The sequence below is a fragment of the Delphinapterus leucas genome, chromosome 18 (assembly GCF_059928025.1).
Source record: "Delphinapterus leucas isolate spDelLeu-1000000601 "Yukka" chromosome 18, BTC_Dleu_Yukka2, whole genome shotgun sequence".
Lineage (NCBI taxonomy): Eukaryota > Metazoa > Chordata > Mammalia > Artiodactyla > Monodontidae > Delphinapterus > Delphinapterus leucas.
Window position 1 is genome coordinate 11,203,569 of NC_143146.1, and position 26,831 is coordinate 11,230,399.

General features: G+C 39.9%; 1 protein-coding gene across 9 annotated transcripts in view; it reads right to left on the reverse strand.

The window, feature by feature from the left end:
• The window catches only part of CLYBL (citramalyl-CoA lyase), a 302,146-nt gene that overhangs the window by 26,027 nt on the left and 249,288 nt on the right, over positions 1 to 26,831 (reverse strand). For 2 of the 9 annotated variants that reach the window (XM_089899405.1, XM_022576846.2), the window contains 4 exons: positions 26,321 to 26,488; positions 21,614 to 21,738; positions 6,083 to 6,202; positions 4,938 to 5,062 (listed from right to left, as the gene is read on the reverse strand). In XM_089899405.1, coding sequence (XP_089755531.1) covers positions 6,107 to 6,202; positions 21,614 to 21,738; positions 26,321 to 26,488 — 389 coding nt within the window. In that variant the 3' untranslated portion in view covers positions 4,938 to 5,062; positions 6,083 to 6,106. The other 7 variants (XM_022576849.2, XR_016388643.1, XR_002645023.2 and 4 more) reach the window with 7 other exon arrangements.

The window sequence follows — 26,831 nt, forward strand, 5'->3', positions numbered from 1 at the left end:
TGTCTGGCTGAGGGCAGAATGGGGCCAGGACCCAGTGTGTCTGATCCTTTAGCAAATCTGACAGGCTGTTTACAAACATGCAGAAGGGCTGACTTCGTTCCTCAGACCTCAGGCAGGACTCTGGTTTCAGGACTGCAGCCTGAAGGAACTCATAGGGACCAAAAGAATTGGGGAGGAGATAAAATAGTTGAAAAAAGTGGCTGGTTTTCAAAGCATATGGCGAGTTTTTCAAACGCTTTAAATTCTTAATTCGCTCCTCTCCTGTTACTGTCGCTGTAGTAGCCAATGGCACTTCTTTTTGTTTTGACAGTTGACATTATTTTGCGCCTTTGCTCCTCCTTTCACTTCACACAAGGGCATTTTAATTTTAAAAGAAAAGTGCATCCGGAACCAGTCCTACGGCTTTCCGACTAGCTGTCTGGCATCCAGTCAGGCTCAACAGATGTTTGTTGAATGAATAAACGAATGAATGAAGTGATTCTCTCTAAAAAGTTCCGAGAAATCTTTACTTTTAGCAAAGTTTGGGTTTGTCTTCTGTAAACTCGGGATTATCACTTAAAATATCCTCTGTGGATTTGATAGGAAAATAGGCAAAGTTAGGATCTTTTGAAGAAACTCCACCAAAAAGCTATCTGAAATGGAATGTTCATTTTTCTCTTGATTCTAAAACCGTGCTTGAATAACGAGGGCAATTCCACTCAATGACTGAAAAGCAAGGGGACCCGGATCCTCCGCTAGTCCCCCGGCCAGGGATCGGCTCCGAGCAGGACAGGCTAAGGGCGCCGGGCTCCGGTCAGGGAAACCAGGACCCGCGAGATGCGCCTGGAGATGGCAGGTCCCCCAGGGCCTCGTCCCGGCGCCTGGACGCGGCGCCAACTTCGGAGGAAGACACAGGGGCCGGCCGGTCCCCAGGGCGGGCGCGAGGGCCCCGCGCAGGTGTCGGGCCTGTGCGCGGGGTGCGCAGGGCCTGGGAGACCCGAGAGAGACGTTATTGTTACACTGTAACGAGTCTGATTAACATGCTCCTGACACTTTCTCTTAGTTTCTCGGGCTCCTAGCAACAGCGCACAAAGGCGCGGGATTGTCCCGGGCTCCGCGGGGACACGGGGCAGCCTTTGATCTGCCACCATTACAGCGGGGCTGCGCGACAAGCTCGCAGGCTCCGGGCGGCCCGCAGTCCCGGCCCACTGCGCGCCCCGGCCCCGGCCCACTGCGCGCCCCGGCCCCGGCCCACTGCGCGCCCCGGCCCCGCCCGCTCGCCCGCCCGGTCGCAGCTCCGGGAGCGGCCGCCGCGCGCGACCGGGGCCACGGGGCGCACCGGCCGGGCCGCGCCGGTCTCCGCGTCGGGGCGTCCCCGACCCCAGCCTTCGGGAAGCGCGGGCGCTGGGGACGCGGACTCGGCGTGTCCTGGCCCGGCGGGCGCACGTCCTTCCGACGGGGCGCGCGGTCCCCGAGATCGCCGGCCCTCCCTGTCGCAAGAAGCAAACAGTAAAACCGAGCGGGTCGCTTACAGCCGAAGAACACAGAAATTTAAAAAGGGCAGGCGTGAGCGACAAACGAATCCCAAAAGATTTTGTAAAACATTTTAAAAATTAAAAAAAATCTGTAGGCTTCAGCCCGTTTAGCTGAAACTGGGCTCGATCGGCAGCAAACCATCTAAAGGCGCTAAAGATGATTTCGGTTCCTTCCTACAAATCACTTTCTTTTCGTCGTTGGCAATTCTTATAGATTCATAAGGAAATACGTTGCCAAATAATCGCTGGAATTTAAACAAACTCACCACCACCACCCGTCACAGAACACTAAAAAGCTGCCCGGTCCCACCGCGCAAGCTTTCTGGTACTAAGGTATTTGAAAGTAATTTATTCTCCATTTGTTTGCTCTCTTAACCCCCTATCCACCCCGATTTAAAACAAAGCGCGGAAAGAAAGACCAAGGTTTTAACATTTAAGTGTTGAGGTCGGCTGATTACTTTCCCCCTAAGTTGCAATGTGAAAACCTGCCGGCGGGGGGAGGGTCTCAGGGCTGGGAGGACAGTGTCCCCCAGCCTGGGGCGCAAGCTTTGCGGTTACAAACCGGTTCGGTGACCCTCCGCAGCATCAATATGCACAAGATCCTACTGTTAATCTCAGAACCTGTTTTGTACCATCAACTACCTCCCAAGTATTATACTAGAGGTAAAAATCAAAATCAGAACGGAAGACATTTAGCTTTCCAAGCTAACCAGAAACCATAGAAGCAGAATGCCCTTCAAATAAAGAAGTACGTATTAACTCTTCTCCTCTTAAGACATCATTAGAAAATTCATCGTCCCTACTGAAGGTCAGTTTCCCGAACTGCCGAAGAACTATTAGGGGCTGGGATGTTCATCATAATATTTTAGAAGAGAAAAAAAAAGAAAAAAAAAACAAACCCTACACGGTCTATTCCATTTACGCAGCAAAATATGCCAGGCGATGAGTTACTTTCAAATTCAAATTGGAGGCGGCAAGTCTTCGTTGTTGAAGACACTTTTCCCAGTCAGTCCCTGGAGGAGAGGATGTCAGGGCAGTTAGCGGTTCAATACTTGTAAATCTGAAGGGAACCGCACCCAGATGCTGGGGAACTTCCCAACTTGCGCTCAGGGACAGTGCCTGACTCCGGACTCTGCTGGAGTTCCTCTCGCCATTTCAATAAAACATGATGGTACTGATATAATCCTCTATACATTAAAATGAGGTTGTCACAGATTGTCATTAAGACCTCAGTAAAACAATGAAGACATTACTGGGAACCCCCCCTCAGGCAAGGTATTAGGGAATAAAACAATCTACACCACTCGGGTCCTATTGAGATTAATGAAAAAATTATGCCAAAAAAATCTCAATTTCATTTTCCCATGACGGGGCTTTGCATACATACAGTCAGTCTTGCCTTCCACCTGATGATTTATTAAACTAATCTGCAGTGATCACCACTGATGTTCTCAACTCAATCTTGTCCCGGCTCATTTTCTAAGTAATTGTTTCTCATCAGTTCTGATAACGTTTTAATAGTGTTCCCCATAATTTAGCCCCCAAGAATTAAACGGGGGTAAATGGTGAAGCAGCTTGTGATGAGCTACACAAAATACAAACAGGTATGGCTTTTAATTAATCAGATTACCGCAAGGTTCTCTTCCTGCAGTCAGTCCATTCCTAGCTGGGAGGAATTCCCCAGGTTGGGCACTGTCACATACCGAGTGGGGTGAGCTCACCCAGCCCTCCCTCCCACCCTCCCTGTATTACCGTCACCCACCCGAGGCACCAGAGAGATGTGGGTGGGAAAACAGTGGGGATACCTCTTGTCTCCCAACATCTCCTTGCCTTTGTTCCTCAAGGAATGAGGCATGACGGATCTCTGACTCTGACTAAACCCTCTTCTGGGTCCCTCTTGTAGGGTCTGTGCTCAGAGAGTAGGACCTTGGTCCAGATTTTTGGCTCTAGTGTGTCCCAGTGTCATGATCCTATCATAATTGGGACCCTGGGGTTATGAGGAAGATGATAAATCTGACACTCAGGGAGACTTAAACAACAAGGTGCTTTTGTTGGAACAAAGTGTGGTTTGAGATAAAAGGGCGTGGTGACCAGTCCAACATGGTTGGAAATCTAGGAACCTGTGGGCCCGTTGGTGATGGGGGTGGGGAACACCTAGTCAGGTCCAGGCCCTCAGGGCCCCCTGGAAACCTTGCTGAGAGGATTGCTCTTCCCGAGGTCTGCATGCCTTCACCCTGGCATCTGGGGTCCCTTAGAGTGGAGGGTTTGGCTCTCAGTGAGCCCCAGGCTTGACGAGGTCCATCTATAGGGTTTGGGGGTTGCCTGTGTAACAGGGGTGGAGACTAGAGTGTCTCCCTTTCTTCCTGTCAAAGCCTGAGGTGGGCTTATCTGGACCAACACATGAGGACGGGCAGGACAGCGGAGCTGAAGTGGAGGCTGCCTGTAGGGAAGTATGAAGAAAGGCTTTTATTATCGTCTTTTGTTTAAGACAGGTCCTGCCTATGCTTCCAACACCCTGAGGGTGTCAAAATGAGAGGAGGCTTCCCTCTGCCTTCTGAGTGGTCCTCCTGTGTTTGTGTGCTGAGCAGTGGGGTCCGGCTGCGTGGGCACCTATGGTCCTGGGCTACCCTGGGCACACCGACTACCACCCTAGGCGGGCACAGCTGCGCCGTGGGTTGCAGGGATGGCTTCTCCTGTAACTGCTACCCACTGTCACTGTCCGCAGCCCTGAAGCCCAGTTTGGCTGGAGGCCAGTCATCTCCCAAGTTGGCTGAGACATTGTCTTCCTCCTTCCAGCTCCTCCGAGCGAGGACGAGGCAGGCTCCCACCTTTCTTTCCAGCTACGACCCATGCTCTCGAGGGTTTGGGGGGTGTGATGCCCCGGGGAGGCATGGCTCCAGCGCAGCACATCCCATCTCAGTTAAGAGCCGCCTTGTCGGGCCCCGTGTTTGAGAATGTTAGTTAGTGTCTCAGAGCATGTGTTTCCCAGAACTGCCCAGCCTGGATCAGGTTCCTCTGCATGCCTGTCGGAACTGCCCTGCACTGGAGGTGGATGTTGTATGACCATACGTGGGCCTCTCCCACTTTGCTTTGGTTCCATGATGCCTTTCCTTGTAAATAACCTTCAGCCCTCCTCCCCTCTTGGGCTTCCTGGAGGAACTGGAAGGGGTAGGGGAAAGTAGACCCCTGGGTGGGGCACATGGTAGGGGCCACATAGGAAATAAACTAAGAGGGCGTAGGAGGTAAAAAATGAAAATAAAAAACAACTGTTTTCTATTTACGAATTTAAATAAACAGAACAGCCTTCCCCGCGGTGTTTGTCTAAGGGTAGCAGCTTTGCTGCTGTGTAGGTCATGAAAAGGTTGGTGTAGAGTTTAGAACTTCCCATTCTGTTAATTTCTTAAAGAACAGTCGTCCAGAGTCTCCACACAAAAGCTCATGATTTAATGAGGAGCAGAAACAAAATCTCTGATTGTTGGTGTTTCAAATTTCATTGGCGTCCTCTGGCAAACACAAGTTGATCCTTCGCAGCTTCAATACCCTTTAGCCTTCAATATAAGAGCACATGCTGAATAGGGAAGAATGGCTGGTTGTTATGTTTATTTACCCTTACTACAAGCTGGGTTAACCTCTTCAAAACAGCTTTACTAAGCCCGTTAACCACACCACCCATATGACCTGTAGCAGCATCTCTAATGTGATGCAAATCTCACAGGGGACCATATGCACCAGCTCTGTGGCATTGTGTCTTCTTAGAGGCTACAAGTTTATTGCTGAGGGGGCCCTGTCCCAGCCATACATTTACAGGGGGGAAATGGCCTCAACGGCAAACAGTTAAACAGGGAAATAAAGGGAGAGAATGGATGGTCTTGTGCTTCTGCACATTTATTTTTTAATTGCTGGTAACTGTTGACCCAAAGCATTCACCCAGGATGAGGGCTTTCATAGTGATCACCTAGCAGTTCAAGGATAGGGATATTTCATTTTTGGGGGTGGTGGGGTGGTGGAGGTTAAAGTAATCAGTTTTGAAGATTTATTTTTAGAAGATATCTATATAAACCAGTATGGTACTTAATCAACTTTTCTATGCCATCTCTGTTGTTTTATCAGATTACTAGTGAAATAAACACCAACCCTTCATTGAGTTATTATTTTTTAAAAGGCTGGCCTTTCTTAAAATTATTTCTGGTGTCGAGTGAACAATGCACAATGTGGGAAACATCTAACATGAGCAGGGTGAAGGGAGTATACGTATTTGGGAAAGATCTGTTTCATTAAAGACCAAACTTCTCCTGGAACAGCCCATCTCTCTCCACTATTTTATCTCCCTGCGAAATCATAAGTCTGTACTTGTAACACATTCGTGAACAATAAAATCATAAGCTTGGAATCAAAAAGGAGAAAGTTCATTTTTAGAGGAATAACTGGCCAGTGAGAAAACCAAAAAACAAAAAAAATGTGATTAACATGAACTGTAAATGAAGAAAGGCTCCCATCTGGCATACTAACAAGTTGCCTTGAGTATTATGGCTTGTCTTTAAGGAACCCACTGTATATGTTCAGCCCACCTGATGAGAGCTTCATTTAGCAGATCATTTTTCCTTGATGGACATGGCAAGCCTAACAATGTTCTGGGCCTGCTTCAGTAATGGCATGTCGATCACACTCCCTCGGAAAGTAAAGGCTCCCTGGAAGACAGAGAATACAAACTTCCTGAAAGAATGCTCGGAAATTACAGGCTTCCTTTCTGCACACACTTGTACAACAAGAACATTTTAGATTCCACCTGAATTATACTGACTTTCCTACCCAACTTTTGAGAAAGCCAAAGTAAATTACAGGGGAAAGATTTCTTTTTTCCTCCTAAAAAGGAAAAAAATACCAAACCACTTCAGCATTTTAATGGAGAGGAAAAACATCAGGCACAAGGTATTGGAAACTGCTCATTTAACTCTTGAAATCAAGCAGAAAACAAGGGTGGAAGGAAAATGTAAATACTTCCTTATATACTTTTTGAAATATTGCATAGAACTGTGAAAACAGTAATATGCTCTGGCAACTGATTATTGTTTGAATAAATAATTGTATGATCAGGTTAAAGGAAGAATGCTTCCTTCCTGTTGTAACATAATTGAGGGGTAACACTATCATGTGATGAGAAAATGTAAGGTAGGATTATACTGAGTAAAAAGAGATTCTTCTGTTGGTACACACTTTTGCAGAAAAGGATTACAATGACAGGGGACATGAGTCTGTAACAAAAAATCATAGGTCTGTTGAATGGTTAGCCTGGAAAGAACCTGAGATCTCCTGATTTATACCCATTTTACAGATTCACTTTTTAAAAACTTCTGCAAATACTCATTGAATGTGTCATGTGATCTCAGTGCTGTTCTAGATGAGGACTCTGATGCCCAGAGTAGTTAAGTGATTCTCCAAGGTCACTTGACTAGGAGAAGTTAGAGCTGGGGCTAGTACTTGGGTCTCAGAGCCTCAAGCCTTCATTAGAGACTCCCACATTATGATGATAAGGTAGTTTCTTTAGTGCCTCAGAAAAAGAAGAATTAAATGGACAGAAGCAGTATGAATCTGAAATTAATGTCTGGTTATTCATGTTCTTTTAATCACTTCTTTTTGCTGTTTTCAATTACAGCGCTTCTTAATTCCCCTTCTTTCTACCTGTTGGTAAGGATGCTGGTGTGAGTGGGGAGCAGGTGGTCTTTTGAGACCTGAAGGTGGGTTGGAGCAATTATAATCCTTGATGATGGTCCATTTGTATATATTGCCATCCATTTCTGGATTTTACAAGTACCACCTCTCAACAGTCAATGTTGTCATTATTCAGGACTTCTGGGATGGTCTCCTGGGCTCGCTGGAAACCCTCATCTTTTATAATAACATAGAGTTATACACAGAATGGAGGTTAAAAAAATTGGCAGGGAATCCTTAGCAGTGACTTTGAAATTTGTTTTTTAATCAAGAGAGATTTAAAAGTCATTAGGATTAGAATTCTCACCAGTGCTTAGCCTTCTCAGCCCGAGAATGATAAATCGGATTCATATGAACACCTGTGTTGCCTAAAATCCTATACTGTTAAGTCATTTTCCAATCTGCCCATTTTACTATTTATACTCCCAGATTGGTCTGTGCCTAATTTCATTCAACCTAGAGCTAATTTTAGTTGTCTCTGTGACCATGATGAATTTTATGAATTTGGTTAGAAGTTCTAAGGATATTCTGTGGGTTAGCATGACATGTGAAATCAGGGCATGGGACTCGTGCTGTTTTACAAGGCGAGAGTCTAGTTTTCTTATTGGAGTATATGATGAAGACCAAAGGCCTCCTGGTTATCCATCCACCACGTGGATTCTGGCCCTGTAAAACAGCACATGTGTCCTGCTAAAGCTTAAATAATAGGCTAATAATAATAGAGATGAAATTAGCCTAGATGCACATGAAATCAAAATGATGCACAGAGAATCAAGATGACTTGGCTTTGGGTCTATGCCATGTTCCCTGAATCCGCTTTGGATTCCACATGCACATCAAAGATGCAAAATATTTCATGTAGTTTTTCAAGACAGGGAAATCATTTCTTTCTTTTATGTGGCAGATTTTGCTTGACTTCCTTTGTTAAGCTTAAGCTGGAAAACAAAAGTTAACATTTTTGTTCTTTGTTTCCTTCATCTCTGCAAATTGAGGATTTTAGTGTTAAGAATCAAGACTTCCTAATACGAATATCCTCCTGCTTTCACATCGACCTAGAATATGGTTGGTTTTTTAACATATGGATCTACATGTGAAATGTGAACAGTCTGTTGGTCAGGATTTGGAAGAATGCAGATTGTCAAAAGCTACCTGAATTTGTGGGGAGGGTTTGAAACATTCCTTAATGTGTGATCATAGATAAGTTTCGGTTTCACAGCTCAGTGCGTTTCTGAGAAACTGGTGTACCAGTTTTGAAAATTTTGAAAAGAAGAGGGAACTTCCATCAGCTTGAAGATTCAGAATATAATTTGGTTTAAAATGCCTCTAAGTAGTAACTCATTCATGGTTGAAAGCCTTAACAACCATGACTACAACAATAATAATAGCTATAATTTCTTGAGCAGTTGCTAGCCCCAGGACTGTGCCTCATCCTTGACATGTTTTATTTCAGGTAATGCTCGTAAAAACACTGTGAGGTAGATACTATGACCCATCCCCATTAACAAATTTTTTTTTTCTTTTCAATTGTAGTAAAAACACATAACATAAATTCACCATCTTAACCATTTTTAAGTGTATGAGTCTGCAGTGTTAAGTAGATTCACACTACTGCACAACAGATCTCCAGAACTTTTTCATCTTGCAAAAGTGAAACTCAGTACCATTATAGACAACTACTCTCCATTCCCCCTCCTCCATCCCCTGGCAATGAGTATGTATTCATCTGTTTCTATGAGTATATATCCATCCCCACATTATAACTGAGGAAACCGAGGCACGAAGAAACTTGTACGAGTCTGCCCTGTAGCTCACTAAGTATACAACTGGTATAAAACCTAGCTCTATTTGATCCAAAGCGTGTGCTCCAGGCTTACGCCCTGGGCTTGTGGATTGTTCTCCGAATGGGTTGCCTGGCTGCCTGAATCAGAATCATCTAATCAGGAGGTGGCTTGTTAAAATGCAGATTCTTGGGCTCCATCCTATAAGGTTTCATGCAGAAGGTCCGAGCGTTGGCCAGGAACCCTCTAATGATTCTAATGCACATTGAAGTTTGAGAAGCTCTGTGTTTTAGCTCTCCTGGGTAGAAATGGTTAGGCTGGCTTTTAAATGGGTACAACACTCCATCCCTGCTCTCAAGGACCTAAAATTTGCAGGAAGAGCTTGGAAGCAGGTGCCATAAAACGCAACAAGAATTAGAGAAAAAGCCAGTGTTATGAATAGGGAGATCAGAGGCCTGAAAAGGCTGCCCTTCTTACCAATCAGGACCATGTTTGCCATTTCACACTGTTGACTTAGACATGATATTGTATACCTAGTGCATGTCATGCGTTTCCCGCTAGAGCTGTCATGGGGCTCCACCTTCGTGCACAACGGGCTTTTATTCAGCAATTACCTATTGAGTTATTTGTTGTAATAAATCACTAGTCAGCCACTTTGGCACATCTTACTATACACATGTCTATGGCTTCAGCCTCCTGGAAATGAAGAGCAGTATCACCTTAGCATAGGTGTTGTCTGTATAGGAAGGAAAACAATTACTTATTGGGCTGTACTTTTTCTAACATCTGGGTCATTGCCTGGTGGTAAGATAGGCATTGAAATAACATGAACTTTATCAGACCTTGAAGTTCTTCAATGGGGGAGAATCTGACTTACAATTTGATGGCAAAAGGACTGGTGATCATGATGGTGGTGATGACAAGAGTAATAACATTTATGGGAAATATTCATATATTTCACATTTCTGGCACTTAGCACTTGAGAATTTTTTTCTGTAGAGTACTAAAAGAGTACTTTTCTAGCACCCATAAATTGATCTAATTCTTTCCCTACTCATTGTATTTTCAAATAACTTCTTTAAGCATTCAGGGAGTTCTCTTTGGCACATTCCCATGATGATGTTGCTGTGTCAGAATTAATGGTAACATTTTAGCACAGCTGCCATATGCCTTCTTTTGCAGAGTGACATTTTATTTCTTCCTCTATGATGCTAAGTCTTATGCCCAATGAATTATTTACCTCATTACAGTTCCCAGTGAATTCCTAAAACTTTTAGTCAGTGTTGGTCACTATGGAATTTGTCTTTAGGACCTTGGTTGTACCCTCTTCTTGCTAAAATCTCTCAGGCCCAGCCCTGACTTCCCATCACATAGCTCTTCCTTACTCCCAAAGTTAACTGCTCCTTGATACCCCTCAAAATGGGGAATATGATGCTCTCACAGAGACAGAGATGGGCACTGTTTCATTCTTTCTTTCCTGTTTTTCAACCTATCACACTTGGAGTCCTTGGATAGGCCCTAGTATGGCCTTGGTCCCCTCACAATTTGGTTAAGGGGTAAGGATTTAAGTTTGGTAACCAGGCACCCAAAGCTCAGTGTGGAGGCTGCCTGGCTCCCAAGCTGGCTAGCAGAGGTCTTGCTGAGAGAGTGCTGGGATACCTTCCTAATGGGGACCGTGAAGTTACTTTTCTAAAATATCAGATAAGATCATCCATTTGCTTAAACCTTGCTTTCGCTCCCTTTGGACTTACAAAATCAAGTGCAATCTCCTTAGCTGGGGGCCCAGGGCTCCCCATGGTGAGACCAGGCCCTGCCTCTACTCTCAGCTTAGTCTCCTGCCAGTCTACACACACACACACACACACACACACACACACACACACACACACACACACACACACACATACAGACACACACACACCCCTCTACACCTCTCCCACAGGCTCTGCTCTCTGCTCTGATAGTCCTTTCCCTGTCTGTCCGGCAAACTGCTCCTTATGCTTCAAGACGTCAGAAGATGTCATGTCCGTGAATCATTTTTAGACTTCCCTGGTTGGGCTCATTTCTCTCCTTCCTTCCCTTATACATCCTCCTGTAACAACACTTGTCACATTCTACTGTAATTATCTGTTTACGTCGCTGTCTTTCTCACTGTGTTGGGAAGCCCTTGAGGACAGAGGCTCACATATCTTTGAATCCCCAGAATCCAGCACCCAAAACATGGTTCTGAAGCTTGTGTCTTTTGTGGGGCCTGAGCTGGGTGACTGAGGGGACAATGACTTGGGAAGATAGAATCACTCTTACCTTTCTGCTCTCCTTTATCTGCAAGTGTCTTTCTGTGCCACTTGATCTTTCCCTGGTCTGGTAATACTCCCTGGTCAGTTGGCCAACACTTGCTGAGCCTCCAGTAGGACACAGGGACTGACCTAAACAAATGTGATGTTGGGTTGGGGTCAGGTTAACTCATGCAAATGACTTAACGGTTAAAGTGCAAGCGAGTCTATCTGTAAGTGGGGCTTAAGGAATTAGAAGCTGCAGAGAGAAAGAGCCATCAAAACGGGGTGGTTTGGCCTCGGAGGGGCTTTGGGGAACAGTACTTTATTTATTTATTTAGCTGTGCCGCATAGCGTGCGTGATCTTAGTTCCCCAACCAGACATTGAACCTGGGCCCTCAGGAGTGAAAGTGTGGAGTCCTAACCACTGGACCACCAGGGAATTCCCAAGGGAACAGGTACTTTTAAAGTCAGCTTTAGAAGGTTAGAGATGCCAAATGAAGGTCAAGAGAGGGGCAGGGGAAAAAGAGCAGTGTATCCATATGTGCAAGTGGGGTTGGCCTTCTGTGTTCGACAAGAGCCCCCTGTACTTCTGGTCATCAGTGACTCAATAGATAAGCAAAATGAAGGACCACAGTACGAGTTACTGGATCTGTCTGTTGATGAAGGGGTTTCTCTAGGGCCTGAGGAAAGGGAGACTAATCTAGCCTCAATGAGAGCAATCTGGAAGAGGGACAACAGACTTTCCTCACGACAAAGCACACAGGACTCAGTCCCTGCTTGATGCAGCCAGACTGGAACCCACAGGGCTCCCTCTGTTCTTGCTCCCTGCCCTGGGGGACCCAAGGGGGCCCTGGACCCTGAGGGGAGGAAATTGAACCACTTGTTTCCTTTCCTTTATTCTGGGTAATTTTTTCTCTGTTCTAGAGTAGTCTGGGGATCCAACAATCTGATTTACAGATAGAAAAATTGCAGTTATTAGTTCATCTTTTTAAAGCAACTTATGAGTAGGACTAGAATCTTCGGTTTTTCACCCCAAATCTCAAACTCTTCCCACTAATCAGTATACCTCAAAGCATGTCTGGTAACCATGGTACATAAGATGATTATAGAAAAAATTAATATCAAAAATTTTTAATATATATTATTTTACATATACTATATTTAAAAATTTATTTTGATGTGATTTATAAAAAATAACTAGCATATCTAAACTGTTATTTCAGAGATTTTTTTTTTTTTTTTTTTGCGGTACGCAGGCCTCTCACTGTTGTGGCCTCTCCCGTTGCGGAGCACAGGCTCCGGACGCTCAGGCTCAGCGGCCATGGCTCACAGGCCCAGCCGCTCCGCGGCATGTGGGATCTTCCCGGACCGGGGCACGAACCCGCGTCCCCTGCATCGGCAGGCAGACTCTCAACCACTGCGCCACCAGGGAAGCCCCCAGAGATATTATTACTTAGAATGAGGCTGAAAAAATTAATGATATATAGGTAAGGCCCAGATAAGCAAGTATGTGAAAATGCAATTTTAATAACTGACTTGGGAATAACTGAAATGTAATGTGCTTCCATCCTGAGTTTCCACTTGGAAGCTTTTACTATAATTATTATGATGGCAGAAATACCAAAGGATATTTTCAGTGAGAAAAAATTCACTAATAAAAATGTGAATGACATTTTAAGTTTCAAAAAACCCAAAGCATTTGTAAGAAGGATTAAAGGAGGTGACATTTGATCTTTGTATGTGCTTCTGAATATCAGTAACCCTTTGTTTTATGGATAAACCATCTTTTAAAACTGCCATCGAGAGTAAAAGAATACTATTGAGGACTTGGGGAATAGAGAACATGTTTTTCTTTTTTTAACACTTTAAATTGTAGTGATAATTTGATAGGTATTTTAATATTTTGAATTAAAATTCAATAATCATTCACTCTATGACCAGAGAATTTACAGATGTTAATATATCTCTACTTGAAATTTCTAAAAGCTCAACTGAAGTCTTTCAACATGGGCAATTCACATTTGGCTAATCTGTCCTTACTACTAGCACTGAAATTCTGACAGGTGATATTCCATGGCCTTAGATGGGGAGACCCTTTAAATGATTCATAAGAATGTAACAGCTGAAATATTTGAAGGGGGTTTGTTTTGTGCCTGACTGGGGAATATAGTGACAGTTCGGGCCTACTGAACTGCTTCAACAGGATCCCTTCAGCCCCTGCCTCAGAGCACAGCCTCTGAGGGGGTGTCGGGTGCTGGGTATCCTGCATCCTGGGCAGCCTGTTGGATTTATTTTCCAAGTTCTGAAAGGCGGAAAAGTCTGGAGAAGCTCCCTCCTATCCCTCCCCCTGTCTTTCCCCTGTGGCTCTCTGGCTTGAAAAAAGAGCACAGAACCCTCCATGGAGAATGGGATGGAGGGTCCTGTACGCCCCCCAGTGCAGTTCCAGCTGCCAGGTCAGTGCTGCCTGAGAGGATGTGGGGAATCACCTGTCCAAGCGGCCCCTCTGTATTTAATTCTTTTAAATCCATTTAAAAGAACTAAAAAACTTATCAGCCGGAGGAGATACGAATCAGATGCAGGTGACCAGCAGTTGGGAGCACAGCTATGCCGGAGGCAGTGGTGAAACAGGACAGTTTTCAGCAGACAGTGAGAAGGAAAAGGAAGACTACTAGTGAAGACAAATGGCCTGACACGTTTATAAAAAGAGGAAATTCTTTGGAACGTGGGACCTGAGTGGATGTAAAATGAAGGGACATCATTAACATCTTGCTTTTTAAAAAGGAAGCACGAAATTATTTAGCTTTAGCCCTACACAGGAAATAGAAACACTCATGTGTTGGACACTGGTAAGATTAATTTGGGACTTTACCAATAGTTTTACGAAGCTGGAGGAGTAAAGAAGAATAAGTAGAAGATTTGGAAGATGAATTTGGCAGGGAAGATGGAGGTGGCTGAACAGTAGGGAGGAGAGCTGAGGTGAATGTTTAGGTCAATTATCTTAATATGTGACCAGTCCTGAGTTGTCTACTTGCCCAGATGGAGGGTCTCAGTGGACCAGAGCATCCTTACTTCACAAACGGATAGGGAGACCAAAGGTGCCTTCTGTTTTTAAAATTCTTCTCAGAACCCACTAAATGTAGGCAACAGGATTTATCTTTTAAAATATTCAGGCAAAATGATGAGACAGGAATAGACAAGTCTTTATTTTAAATATCTTTTGATAAGGAAATCTGGAAAAATCAGGCCAAGTATGCCACACGGAAAGCTACCTACCGAGGTGAAACAATTGGATTTATAAGCATATTGCAATCTAAAGGGGTTTCCACATATGCTAGCACATTAGACGTTGTGCTTAATTTTCTGTTTTTTAATAGCTTTATTGAGGTATAATTTGCATACCATAAACTTCACCCATTGTTAAGTGTATAATTTATTGACTTTTACTAATTACATAGAGTTCTGCAACTATCACCTCTCAGATTTTTTCTGAAATAGAAATCTTGGAAAATATTTTATTTTTAATCCTGAGGTAAATGTGTAAATACTTGCATTTAATTCAGAATATTTTATGTCAAATTTAAGCTGATATTGCCTATGAGAAAAGCAGAGAATGAGGGCCTTTTTATAGCAGCTTGCAGCTAAGACCAATAATATTAAACTTCTATTTTAAATGCTGTAGCATTATTCTTTCTTTGGAAAATATATCTAAATGAACTAACATTAACTAGAAGGCACTTTAAACTTTAAACATTTACTAAAATACAACTGATGAACAATAACTGATGAAATAATTGGTGAAAAATTTTCTTTCAACTTTTCTAGAAGGGAAAAAAGGTCAGTACCATATATATTGTTAAAAAGTAAAATGAATAATTTCTTTTTAGCACTGTCAGAAATTTAGAAACCAGTTAGCTAAACAGTATTTACTAAATGTATACTGTGTACCTATTTCCATCCAAGATGCTGCAGGGAGATCTGTGATAGAAAGAATTCTTTACTCTCTGGGGTAGTGGTGGAAAATTCTCCCACTTTTTTTTTTTCATTGAGGTCCACTAACCTAAAATGAAAAAAAAAGAGAATTCTAGAAACTCTTGATTTATATTTCTTAGTAAAGTAAAAGCTCCATTTGGCTGCTTTTAATATAAAAAGAATTACAAAATTCTTTAATAAGTACCACAAAATATTAAAAGAACGTTCTGAACTTCTCTATTATAATCAGCTGAAGGAGAGAAGGCATGGGGTAGTGGCAGGTTGTGGAGGTGATGTGGTGAGAAAGGAAGAGAGATATAAAGAAAAAGAGGAAACAAAAAAGAATCCATGGAAAGAGGAACGGGGAAGGAACAGGAAGGACATATACAGAAACACACATGCAGACCCACACATCCTAAGAGGGAGAAATACCGTAAGAGGAAAAGAGCGAGAAAGATGTCCAAGGAGTAAAACCTTTCATGGCCCTTATTTGGCTCTTGCTATTAAAGGCACTGAAAGGCATGGTGTGTTTTTGCAACCACAGGTGTAACTGAAAACAGGACTTTGGGAACTTGTCCTTTGAGTGAGATGAAACTGAGCTTGGGGCCAGATATGGCCTCTTTGCCGAAGGCCCCCGGTATTGCTCTGAGAGTTTCCAACCTACCTTAGGAGACTGAATGACTAATAAAACAGAATGAGGTGTGCAGTGATCAGAGCCAAGAAGTCTTTCTGGGGCAGGGCAGTGGACAAGCGCAGGGTTCAGAACTGAGAAGGAGGGAGCGATGTGGGGAATAATAGCTAGGAAGTTTGGGAAGGTACTGGGATACTCTCTGCTCTTTCCTCATCAGTTACTGCTCATGCAAAAAAAAAAAAAAAAAGTGCATGACTAAGAAAAAGATTCTAATCTGAACTAATGAAATTCACATTTTGTTTGTGACAATACCTTTAAAGCTCTATCTAGTTTTGGTCATTAGCGTGCAGATTCATTGTGACCGAATTGAAACCAGATTTAAGCTATGTTCTTATCTTTATTTACAAAGTGAGCCCCAAATTCTGGTCAGGTCTCTATAACCACCTTGGCTGTGAGTGACCTTGGGTAACTTCCAAACCCAAGTTGGGTCTCAGTGTATTTTATAAGTTGTAAACCGAAGGGATTTAACTAGAATATTTCTGAGATTTCATCTAACAGAATTACATTTTTTAAAATTTTAATTGAGCAAGAAAAAAATTCTGAAACATATAAACCAGAAGTATTTTGCTTAAAATATCCTTCAGAATGTGTTATAAATTAAGGATGAAACAAACAACTTTAAAAATTATCAGACTTAACCTACATACAAAATCTCTTATCCTCTAACACTAAATCAGCCACTTGCCACTAAGCCTATGTGAAATAGGATATGATCAGCAGTAAAACTGTACTGCCTTGCTTTAAACGTTTAGAAATCTGCAATTTGTTGTTAATCAAATCAACCTTAAAGTCACCATTGGCAGACTCTCAAATTTTCTAAGAACTTGACTTTTTAAAGTCAAAATTATGCGATATAGTTCTAAAGATTTCCAATGAACAAGGAAATAAATGGAGAAATGCAATAACTAAGCATCTTAAAAGTAGAGTGATGTCCCTTCCTCTTTCATTTTCACTGGCAATCACTCAGTTCTGATTTTAGCATTTCTGCTTACAAATAAAGGGGGCAAGACTGTGGGCAGTGGGATGCATGAGTGTGGGAGGGCACACTGTTGTCTATTAGTGGAATCAACCCCTTCCTTTGACAAAGACAACAACCAAATCTTTGGATGGTTTATTTGATCTGCGTGAAAGAGTGGCAGTGGGATTTCTGGCACTTGAATAAGCGGAAACAATATTTTTGGCTAGAGAGACTTCTGAGTTCTCTCAGGGAGCCTTCTAGAAGGCCATCTGGACCAAACAGTATTTCTTTTGTAAAGTCCTGCATTTGGAAACACAAACGAAAGGTGTCTGAGCCGTAATCAGATACCTATGAAAATAATTTGCTTTCAATATTGGGGAGGGGGAATTATTCTTTGTAATTTTCTAGACGAAAAGACTTACATGAGGGAAAAAACCTCTTTCTTTTTTCTTTCTTTATTAAGATATAAGTTCCCAATTTATATTCCTATAGAGGATTTGCTTATTAATGTAAACATGTTAATCTGCATTATTGCTCTCTCTTGAGTGAAGTTAGGATGTATCAGTTATGTGTGTTGTTTATAGTTGTTATGGCAGCTAGTGACCTTATTTTTGACCTTATAATTACTAGTGGAACCTAGATTTTAAAGGTGGACACTTTCCCTTCCTCGGTTTTTACCCAGCTTGTGAATCTATAATGAACAAAAAATATTGAAAAATTTAAACAAAATCCTTCCAAAACCAAATTAAGCATTTACAGATTTACTATGAATAGAGCGCTTAGAATACTGAAAATGAAGCTATATTGGTAGCCAGACACTGCAGAAATATGAATATTCTAGCAAAGTACCTTTAAAGATCGATCTCATGTAATACATGTTGCTATTCTTAATACCTTTTGCTATTTTTTCATATTTTTCTGTTTGAGCCACCATTTGAAAAGAAATGGTAAATTCTTAATGTAGGATTTCCTGGGATTATCAATCATTTTAAAAAAGCAACTGACTATTTCCTTTACCTGTCATTTTTGCCTAAGAGGTGATGAATTTAGCACTGAGTTTATAATATAGATGTGAAAAAATACTCAGTAGCATACATATATGAATATATGTATATAGTATAAATATGTATATGTATTTACTTATATACAAATTACAGTTTCTATTGATATCATCTAATATTAACTAATTATTTGCTTGGGATGATTTCAATTATCCAATTTCATACTAGATACAGTTCTTAGTTAATAACAAAACAAGTGTTAAAATCATATTTTAAAATGAACAATACTAAATTCAGTTCTGAATGGAGAATTTTCAAATATTGGAATCATTGTTATTACGAAAAAATGACATCAAAAATGAAATTAACTTTTAAGAAAATACTTTACAAATTTAAAACAAATCACATGGGAGTGATTTATCCTGGCTAAAATATTTCACCAAATAATTTGAGACTAAAATAGTTAATGACATACAGGTTGTATCTCAAATTATATTTTTCTGGAAGGATGAAAGAAAAAATCAAGTGTGATTAACAGTGTGGATATATACCTCACAACTGGTGTCAGCTAAAGTAGAAATATTTTAGCTTATGGGAATTAAAATAGGAGCATAGAGCATGTGGAATGTTTAAACTTTTTCCAACAGATTTTAATGAGTCCCTAATATCAATCTATAGCCCTAATTCTTATGATAGGGACTGTCATGCCAGACAAAATTTTTTAGCCTGAAAATAAATATCTTTAGTGTCCTGAAACAAAGCAGTCACAAGTATCACTACCTGCCAAACAGAGACAGATTACATGAGCAGATAGTCATTTCTTATTATTTTTTAATGTAAAGTATTTTTTAGCCAACATTAGACTAAGGGCATCAAACTTTATTTCCTTAGAACTTTTAATTAATACAGAACAAAAAAATTCCCGTGATACTAAAGACTAAACCCCAATAATTTATCTACTTGTGATCTAAGTATTCTCATGAAGTTTGTTATTTGGAGGAGACAGGAAAAAAAAAGGCAGAACTTTAATTTTTGAATAATAATATTATTATCACTATAGAAAATACTAATGACCCAGCACTAACTGTGAACTTCAGCTATACCTTTCATCTTAGGGCGGAATATAATTTAAGATGGGAGCAGGAAGTAGAGAAAAACAATGATACATAATTTTGCCTTCTTGGGTCATTTCTGCTTGAAAGCATTACTTGAATGAAATTTTCATCAGAGGGCAAAAAAAGGTCTTTTAGAAATTTATAAGTATCTCACTAGGACACAAACCATCAGTTTCCCATTGTTGAGAGAGTCACCTGTGCTCTGGACAAAGTATCCGAGGGTTTATGTTTTCATCAGTGAGTCACATTTGAAATAAAACAGATTAGATGTTTGTTGGAAGCAATATTTTATACAACTGAGCGACCTATTTATACTAAATCTTTACAAACAGAACCTACATTATTTAAACCCCAAGACCCCTCAAGACCCAGAGTCACCTACCTGCAGACCCAATTTTTGTGACCAGCCAATTTATAGGCAAGGTGAAAGAAACATGCGGACTGGATAAAATAACCATATGTCCCCACTGGAAGCCCCATTACTTGAATCATTTAAACCTTGCTGGACAAAGCACCAGGAGAATTTGCTGTAGGAAACAAACCTACACGAATGGGGCAGGGAAGAAATGACCTAATAGTTAGTCTCCCTTCTGCTCTAATTTCTATGGTTCTGTGTTAAGAAAAGCTATTCTACCACACTGTTGTGAAAGCATATGTCCCAACAAGAGGGCATTTCTTATTTAAAAAAAAAAAAAAAAAAGTTCAGAATTTAACATCTAAGTTGCCATCATCAAAAGGCAAGGACACTTTAGGGCAATTTTCCCTGGGAATAGCACTTTCAAGATATAATGGAAAAGTGCTGTTTTTCCCTCATTCAGGAACTTAAATGCTGGTAAAAGAGTGTGTTTCTAGTTTGAATTTTCTTTGCTGGCTACTGAAACTTAGGTAACTTCTTCCATACCTCTAGCTGCTTATAATGCCAGTGGCGCCCTTCGATTTTATCCAATGTGAAACCCAGTGTAGATAGTTCAAGAAGGCAGTGTTAGCCCAGACTGGAACTCTACTTGGTCTGCTGCTTTGATGGTCCCCATCCTGCCTCAGTTTACTTCAGTAGGAAGTATTATCAGGTACATATCCTTAGCTGGCATAAGGCACACACAGAGGTACAGAACATTTAGTGAGTGTCTGCACAGGCAAGCATGCAGGAGAGGGGAGTGGATGGAGTTATTTGCATGTATAAATGTAAAAGTATATGGCTCTTCTCTCTAAATAAATACCTATATTTATTCATGGAGGATCTGGATTTTGGGATCAAGATATAGAAATGGACATAAAACATAATGTCAACTGAAAAAATCTTTTTATGCACTGCAATATGTTTTTTTTGATGGTCACTACTGATTTGAAACGAAAGGTTGCTGTTTATCCTGAAACTGGTATAGTCCAAATGGGATGTCTCCAGTGTCATATATTCCGTCTTTTGATTTAAGTGCAAGTTTGTGCAAAGATGAGCCTGAATGTGTGTGAGGGTGAGCATGCGAGCATGGTTGGAGCTGAAGGCAGGTAATGAGAGGGAGGGAGTGACCCACTTAATACTGTTACCTACTTTCGAAAGTCCTGGGATTTTTAGGTGCTTTTACTTCCAGTGAAAAGTGTAAGCCACACTTCTCACACTGATGTCACCGGTTCACCACTGAAAACCAATTTTGTTCTTTTTTTTTTTTGTAGGAGGTACTGTTTAACATTTAGAACCTTCATAATGTTTCAACATTCTTTCTCCCCTAAGTACTTTTGCATTACAGGCATCAAAACTTCACTCCTTATGTAAGTAACAAGGCCAGGTTTAGATATAACCTCTAGGATGGATTTATAAATGCAACTTTCCCCCCATCCTCTTAAAAAGAGGCAAACGGTATTATTGCAAATAACCTTTAAGATAATTAACTGACAATGCTGCAACTAGCATAAAATCTTCCTTCAGGCGACACCTAATTTAAGTGTTACTGGCACAAAGTGGAGACAGATTGTGCATCACCACTGCAATATTTACATAGCAGAAACCCACAGAGCAGGAAACGCGAGGCTCAATGATGCACTAAATTAGGAACAACCATACTCCAGTGTTAATTTGCTTTCTATTCTATCCAAATCTCAGGTCCAGAAATTGGTACTAACACATATACAACCTCCCACTCTTAAATGACTAAACCGGAGATTTTTGTACTTTTTTCTCCCCAAATTAAAATAACTTGAAATTTATTTCTTCTCTCCAAAAGAACCATTTGATCAAACTGTGTTTATTTCATTACAACTTGCTCTCATTCTGATCTAAAATTATTTTCATATGAATGCTGCATCGGGTCTGTAGAGTAAAACTAAACAGACTTCTATTTTCTCTAAGGCTGCCAATATAGTTTATGAAAAGAATAAAATGAGAAACTTGAGATCCAGTGAGTGAAATATTTAGGAACGTGGAAGGGCAAATTTACCTTAAGTGAATTTCTCAGTGATAAATGTTGTCCCCCCTAAGCCCACACATATCCTCCTCCTCAAAATACGAGTTTTTAAAAACCACTCAAACAGTATATATTTTTTCATTCTTCCCCACAGTATCTTAAACGCCAGATTCACCAATGTTTCAAGGCATTAACAAAACATTTACCTTTCCTAACTGTTGATGTTCTTTAAAGGCAGCAATCAGTTCTTCAGCCCACTTAAGTTTTTCAGGGGAAGGAGAAAACTGCTCCTGGACCACTGCAATTTGGTTAGGGTGTATCACCTGCTTACCTACAGAAAGATTAATAACACCGGAAACACAAAACAACAAACACATGTTCAAACAAAATGTCTCAACCACGCCAGTCTCCTGAATGCCTTACAGTCTGTATGTAAAATAACTAATTATTTTTAGAACTTTTTAAAAAGAAAATAACACAATCAGGCAGGCTTTTCCAGAATACCCCATAAGAACAAATACAACAATGGGAGTAATTGTGTTTCTGATCCTATAGAAATGCCATCTTAGAGCAGATAATCTCTCATTTTTAGTTACAGGTGGATTGACCAGGCAGCTTGTTGAATAACTGCTTGGCTGGAACTTTAAAAGGATAATGTCTGCAAATTAAAGTGATTATTTTGAGTTAAAGTAGAAAAAAAATTACATGTTAATTCTTTCCAATTTTGCGAGTTGTCTTTTGCTTATTCTGTACCATTATCCCATCTTCCATGATTTCTTTTAAAAGTGGTCTGTTGGTTTTCATAAAGCTTACAGAAGCAGACATTACAACTATATTAATATCAACAGTGTCTTACAATAATACATTCAATTTTCTTTCTTTTAGATGAACTTAGTGTATCCCTTCTAACCACTAATAGAAAATTGGATTTCAATGAAAAAAATTTTATTCAGTATAGTAAAACAGAAGGCAGATTTGAACACTGTGATCTCTGGATTACTCCATTTAAAAATGTTTAAATAAAAAATTACATAAAGTTTCTCTAACCAAAAAAACCCCCTCAGATTTTCCCTTTTTGCTTATGGGATGAAGATTGGATATTTCTCCTTTATACAGATGCTTAGACACCCCAGAAGAAATTTTATTTCTGTAGTAACGGTTTTAAAAAAGCTTTAAAAAGGAATCTTAAATTAAAACATTATACAAAAAAAAAAAAAAAAAAAAAACATTATACAAAGATAAGAGTCACAGGATTCTATGAAATCATGTAGTCATTAAAAAAACTATTTAACAATCAGGGAAGAGTGGAATCTAATCAGGTCATTGATAAAATGCAACATAATTTAATGTTATAATAATGATGAGATTATATTTTATTATATGATAAAATTATAGACATATTTGGTTCTTTAAAAATGAATGTACACTTAATGATAATTTACTCTGCTAAGTATATTTGTTGGCATATCAATTTGCTTTGCTTTTGAAATAGCTGCTTTAACATATAGCCAGTACAAATTATATCCTTGATGTTTTATAAAAGGTGCATTCCTGTTACTGTCATTATTCTGTCAAATAGAAAAAAGAACAATGTTTCTAAAAAAATTTTTTTACTATTTCATGAAAAAGAGTTTAAGTAAATAAATATAACAATATCTTTTCTTTACAGTAGCATAATTAAAACATCCTCATGTTGCTATTTCATTATCTGTCAGCATACTAATAAAACATTAAAATCTTATATAAATAAAGATGCTTTAAATTATTTGAGGAATAATTTCTGGGAACAAATAACATCAATGATGACAAATGAGACTTTTTTCAATAGTAGATATTGAAATTATATTTAAGCAATCTAACAGTTGTTACAATATTATTAATAAAGGATGTCAGTTCTGGTAGTCATTTTGTACTAATTGTTAGTCCTGAATTTTATAATTTATGTACATAATTTACACTGATGTGTAAAAAGCCAGATTTCATGGGAACTTCTTGGTACAGACACTATAAATTGAGAAGCAAACATAAACTATTTACAATGCTGTGAAACTAATGATGGCTTTTAAGTAGCCATATTTTGGTACTGAGGCTAATTTTAAGATATGTGTTAGGTTTTAGAAATTTATGAACCTCCATATGTGAAGTTATCTTTCGTCAAATCTTATATATCCCAACAACTGAACATCAGACTTTAATGCCATGTGGGAGCAAAGCAAATATTTTATACAGAAGAGTTGTTATTGACAAGTTACTGAGAGGGTGCAAAATTGGAAGACATTAAAATTTATGACCATGAAATCCTTTTTACAGTATCACTTGATATATCGTGCTTTAAATCAATACCTGTCAAATCTTTTAGGTAACTGTATGACGGTGTCACTTTTGTCTTCTACAAAAGACTGCAAAAAAGAAGAAAACCTATAGTGCTTCATATTTATAATCTTTCTTCTCAGCATGTAGTACTAGAATAACTGTGATGACTAAGTAGGCTGTTAAAGATTTATTCTAAGATTTATTTTTGGTTTCTTTTTATAAAAATAATTCCTAAAGTTAATAGTCATTTATACAGCCAATGCATTGATTTAAAATCAATTTACATGGATTGCGGCCTCATGAAACAATGAATACAGAAAAGAAACTGTAACCAGCTGTTTGTTACATGGCTAAGTTTCAAAAAACCTACAACTCATTAAAAAATATCTAATTTTTAAAAGTCGAGAAAATCCTTATTAGCACAGATCCTTATCAGTGTTATGGATAACATAATACTTTATTGAATTTTAAAACTTTCAACCACTTGCTTCAGATAGGGTGTGTAGCTCTCCTTCTTTCTTCCCCTCCTTCCTTCCTTCCCCTTTCTTTCCTTCCTTCTTTCCTTCCTTTTCTCCTTTCTTGCGCGAAGCCCAAAGTATGGCAATTAAATGATAAATAATTAGGACAAGCAGATCGTGAGTGGTCTAAAATACTCATTAAAGCATTTATTGTTTAAAAATACTACAAATAATCTCCTATCTTATTATCAGACTAATTACCTTTTCTTGGTGTATAGAAATATAATTGGGACAATAAAGACCTTCTTTCTAAAAATTGCAAAATGGCTCTGAAGTTTAGCTTCCTCCTTTACTGACTAGTTCACTTGAATATATAACGGGCACTGTACCCTCCGTGCCTCCTCATCCTCTCCCCTCTCCCTCCCACTTCCATTTTGTTTCTGATTTAATACTCCCTGTTGTTGAGAAACAATAGTGCCAAGTCCGTAAGCTCCTCATGCTGAGTTGGGCACAGTCTAGAAATTTAAATCTGATTTGCAATAACTTGTCTTCTACGATTGAATTAGGGACCAATTTAATTCAGTCCCGTCTCTTGGAGAAACTCTCAAACTCCCTTATAAGTTCTGGAGCAAACATTTACCCCAGAGGAAGCAGAGGACACCCAGGTTATCCTGAGTGATGGTGAGAGAGGCCCCCATCAATTTAGTGTTTTCTATTTTTTATTGTATTAGTGCCCATTTCAGAGCAACATCTGGCTGCTTGGCAGCCAAAGCCACATATCTTAGACCAACAACATCGGGGTCTGTTAGATAGATTTCATGGAGTTTTTCTCCAACTTTTCCATTTGGGCCACATCCTAACAGGTCGTTGGAAGGAGGCAGGTGTCACAGGCACAGAGACAAGGACAATGCCAGGGATTCAGTGGAGGGACTCTTTCTTTCTCAGTCACTATTAAATGTAGGGAGGATTCATTTATTAATAGCTCAGATGATTGAGAAATATTTCTCTATAATAGACATTTATTTATTTATTTAACAAATTGGGGGAATCACATTTTAACTCTTTATGTTAAAAACACAAACACAAAGGTAAGAGCATTATTTAATTCTACTGTAACACTAAAATGGTTTCTACAGTCTTTCAATTTTACTTTGGGTTAAATTAACATCCACGAAGGTATCTTTTACATTGAAGGTCACTTTATGAAATGTTTCTTTCATTAACCTCTAAATGAACACATTTCAAAAATATTTACAAAAGGAATAGCATGGATGCTTGTCTCTTTTCCTTATTTTTTGGGTGCATCTCTGATCAGGATATCCTTAGAACTTGCAGCAGGAGAACAAATAAGAATAAAAGAGCTTATGGTGTTTTTTACCCATGGTTGTGTACGTGTGTGTGTGTGTGAAACTGCTGACATGTGTTTGTGTATAGAATCGTATTGTGGTTTTTCAAAAAATAGATTTCTGTTGCAAAAATACAATTTTCGGTTGCTCCCTGGGCTCCTGGGTATCTGAGTGATTGGGCACACCAATCAACAGATATCTGCCTGTTCTCCAGGACAGGATTTCGAGGACCCACTGATCTTAGTGCCAGTCAATGCCCAAAGGTGTCACCAGGTGCACAGACACTTACTGGGGGATGGGAGAGTAAGGAGGGGCTTGAAGTGCCAGAAGAATAAAAAGCTAGTTATGAGTTAAAAAAAACAACAACAAAGAAGATACCACTAAATTTTTTTCAGAAATAAATTAATATTTTGAATATCTGAGGAAATTTTTTTCTCCCCATCAACTCAAATTCTATGGCAGTTCCCTCAAAAACACTTCTAAAATGGCCTCATCCCTCCCCTCGTGTCAGCAAAAACTGCAACAAAATACTTAAGAGGACAGAAAAAACTGGTAAGTAATATTAGAAGAAACTAAAACGAGTGCTTTATTTTTTGACTTGTGGAGCCAAAGACAAACATGACAATTTGTTTGGCAGGTTCTGGTCCTGGATAACTTTTTCATGTTTCAAATAATGGAATAAGTATATGAGACACCTGGCTACATTAGAAACACCAGTTCCTGGTTAAATTTCTGTTTTTCTGGAATGTTTGCTTAATCTAGATACTGCTTTCTAAGATATTATCAAGAATCATACCAGTAAATCCCATTGCAGCTCCTTCTCTCGACTGCTTGAGAAGCCCCTCTCCATCCTGGAAGTCGATGTACACCAGGTCTATGGCCTGCAGACCAAAGGCCTTTGCTACAACAACAATCTTTTGTCGGGCGTAGAGAATATCTTGGGTTTCCTTACTACTTGTTGCACCTGAAAACAGAACGTTGACTGAGAAAGGAGACATTAACTTTGGAAACTGGACCTAGATATCTATTATAAAAACGCCGTTTGTAAAGACATCTCTGTTTGCCTGGGGATTTCTCCCTAGCGAAATGATGATTCAAATATAAATGAAGAGAGGGCTATGTGGAGGCAGAGTTAAATCTCACATGTGTCTCTTTATCTTGCAAGGCATCTTTTCACGTAGTTACTTGCACGTGCATTAAGAAAAGCCCCCTTCCCTATCTCAGGAGCTAGACACAAATGACTTGATAGGTCACAAAGGACTCCGGTGTATTTCTTCCTTCTTGCCATTGCTCAGAAAGTGTCAGTC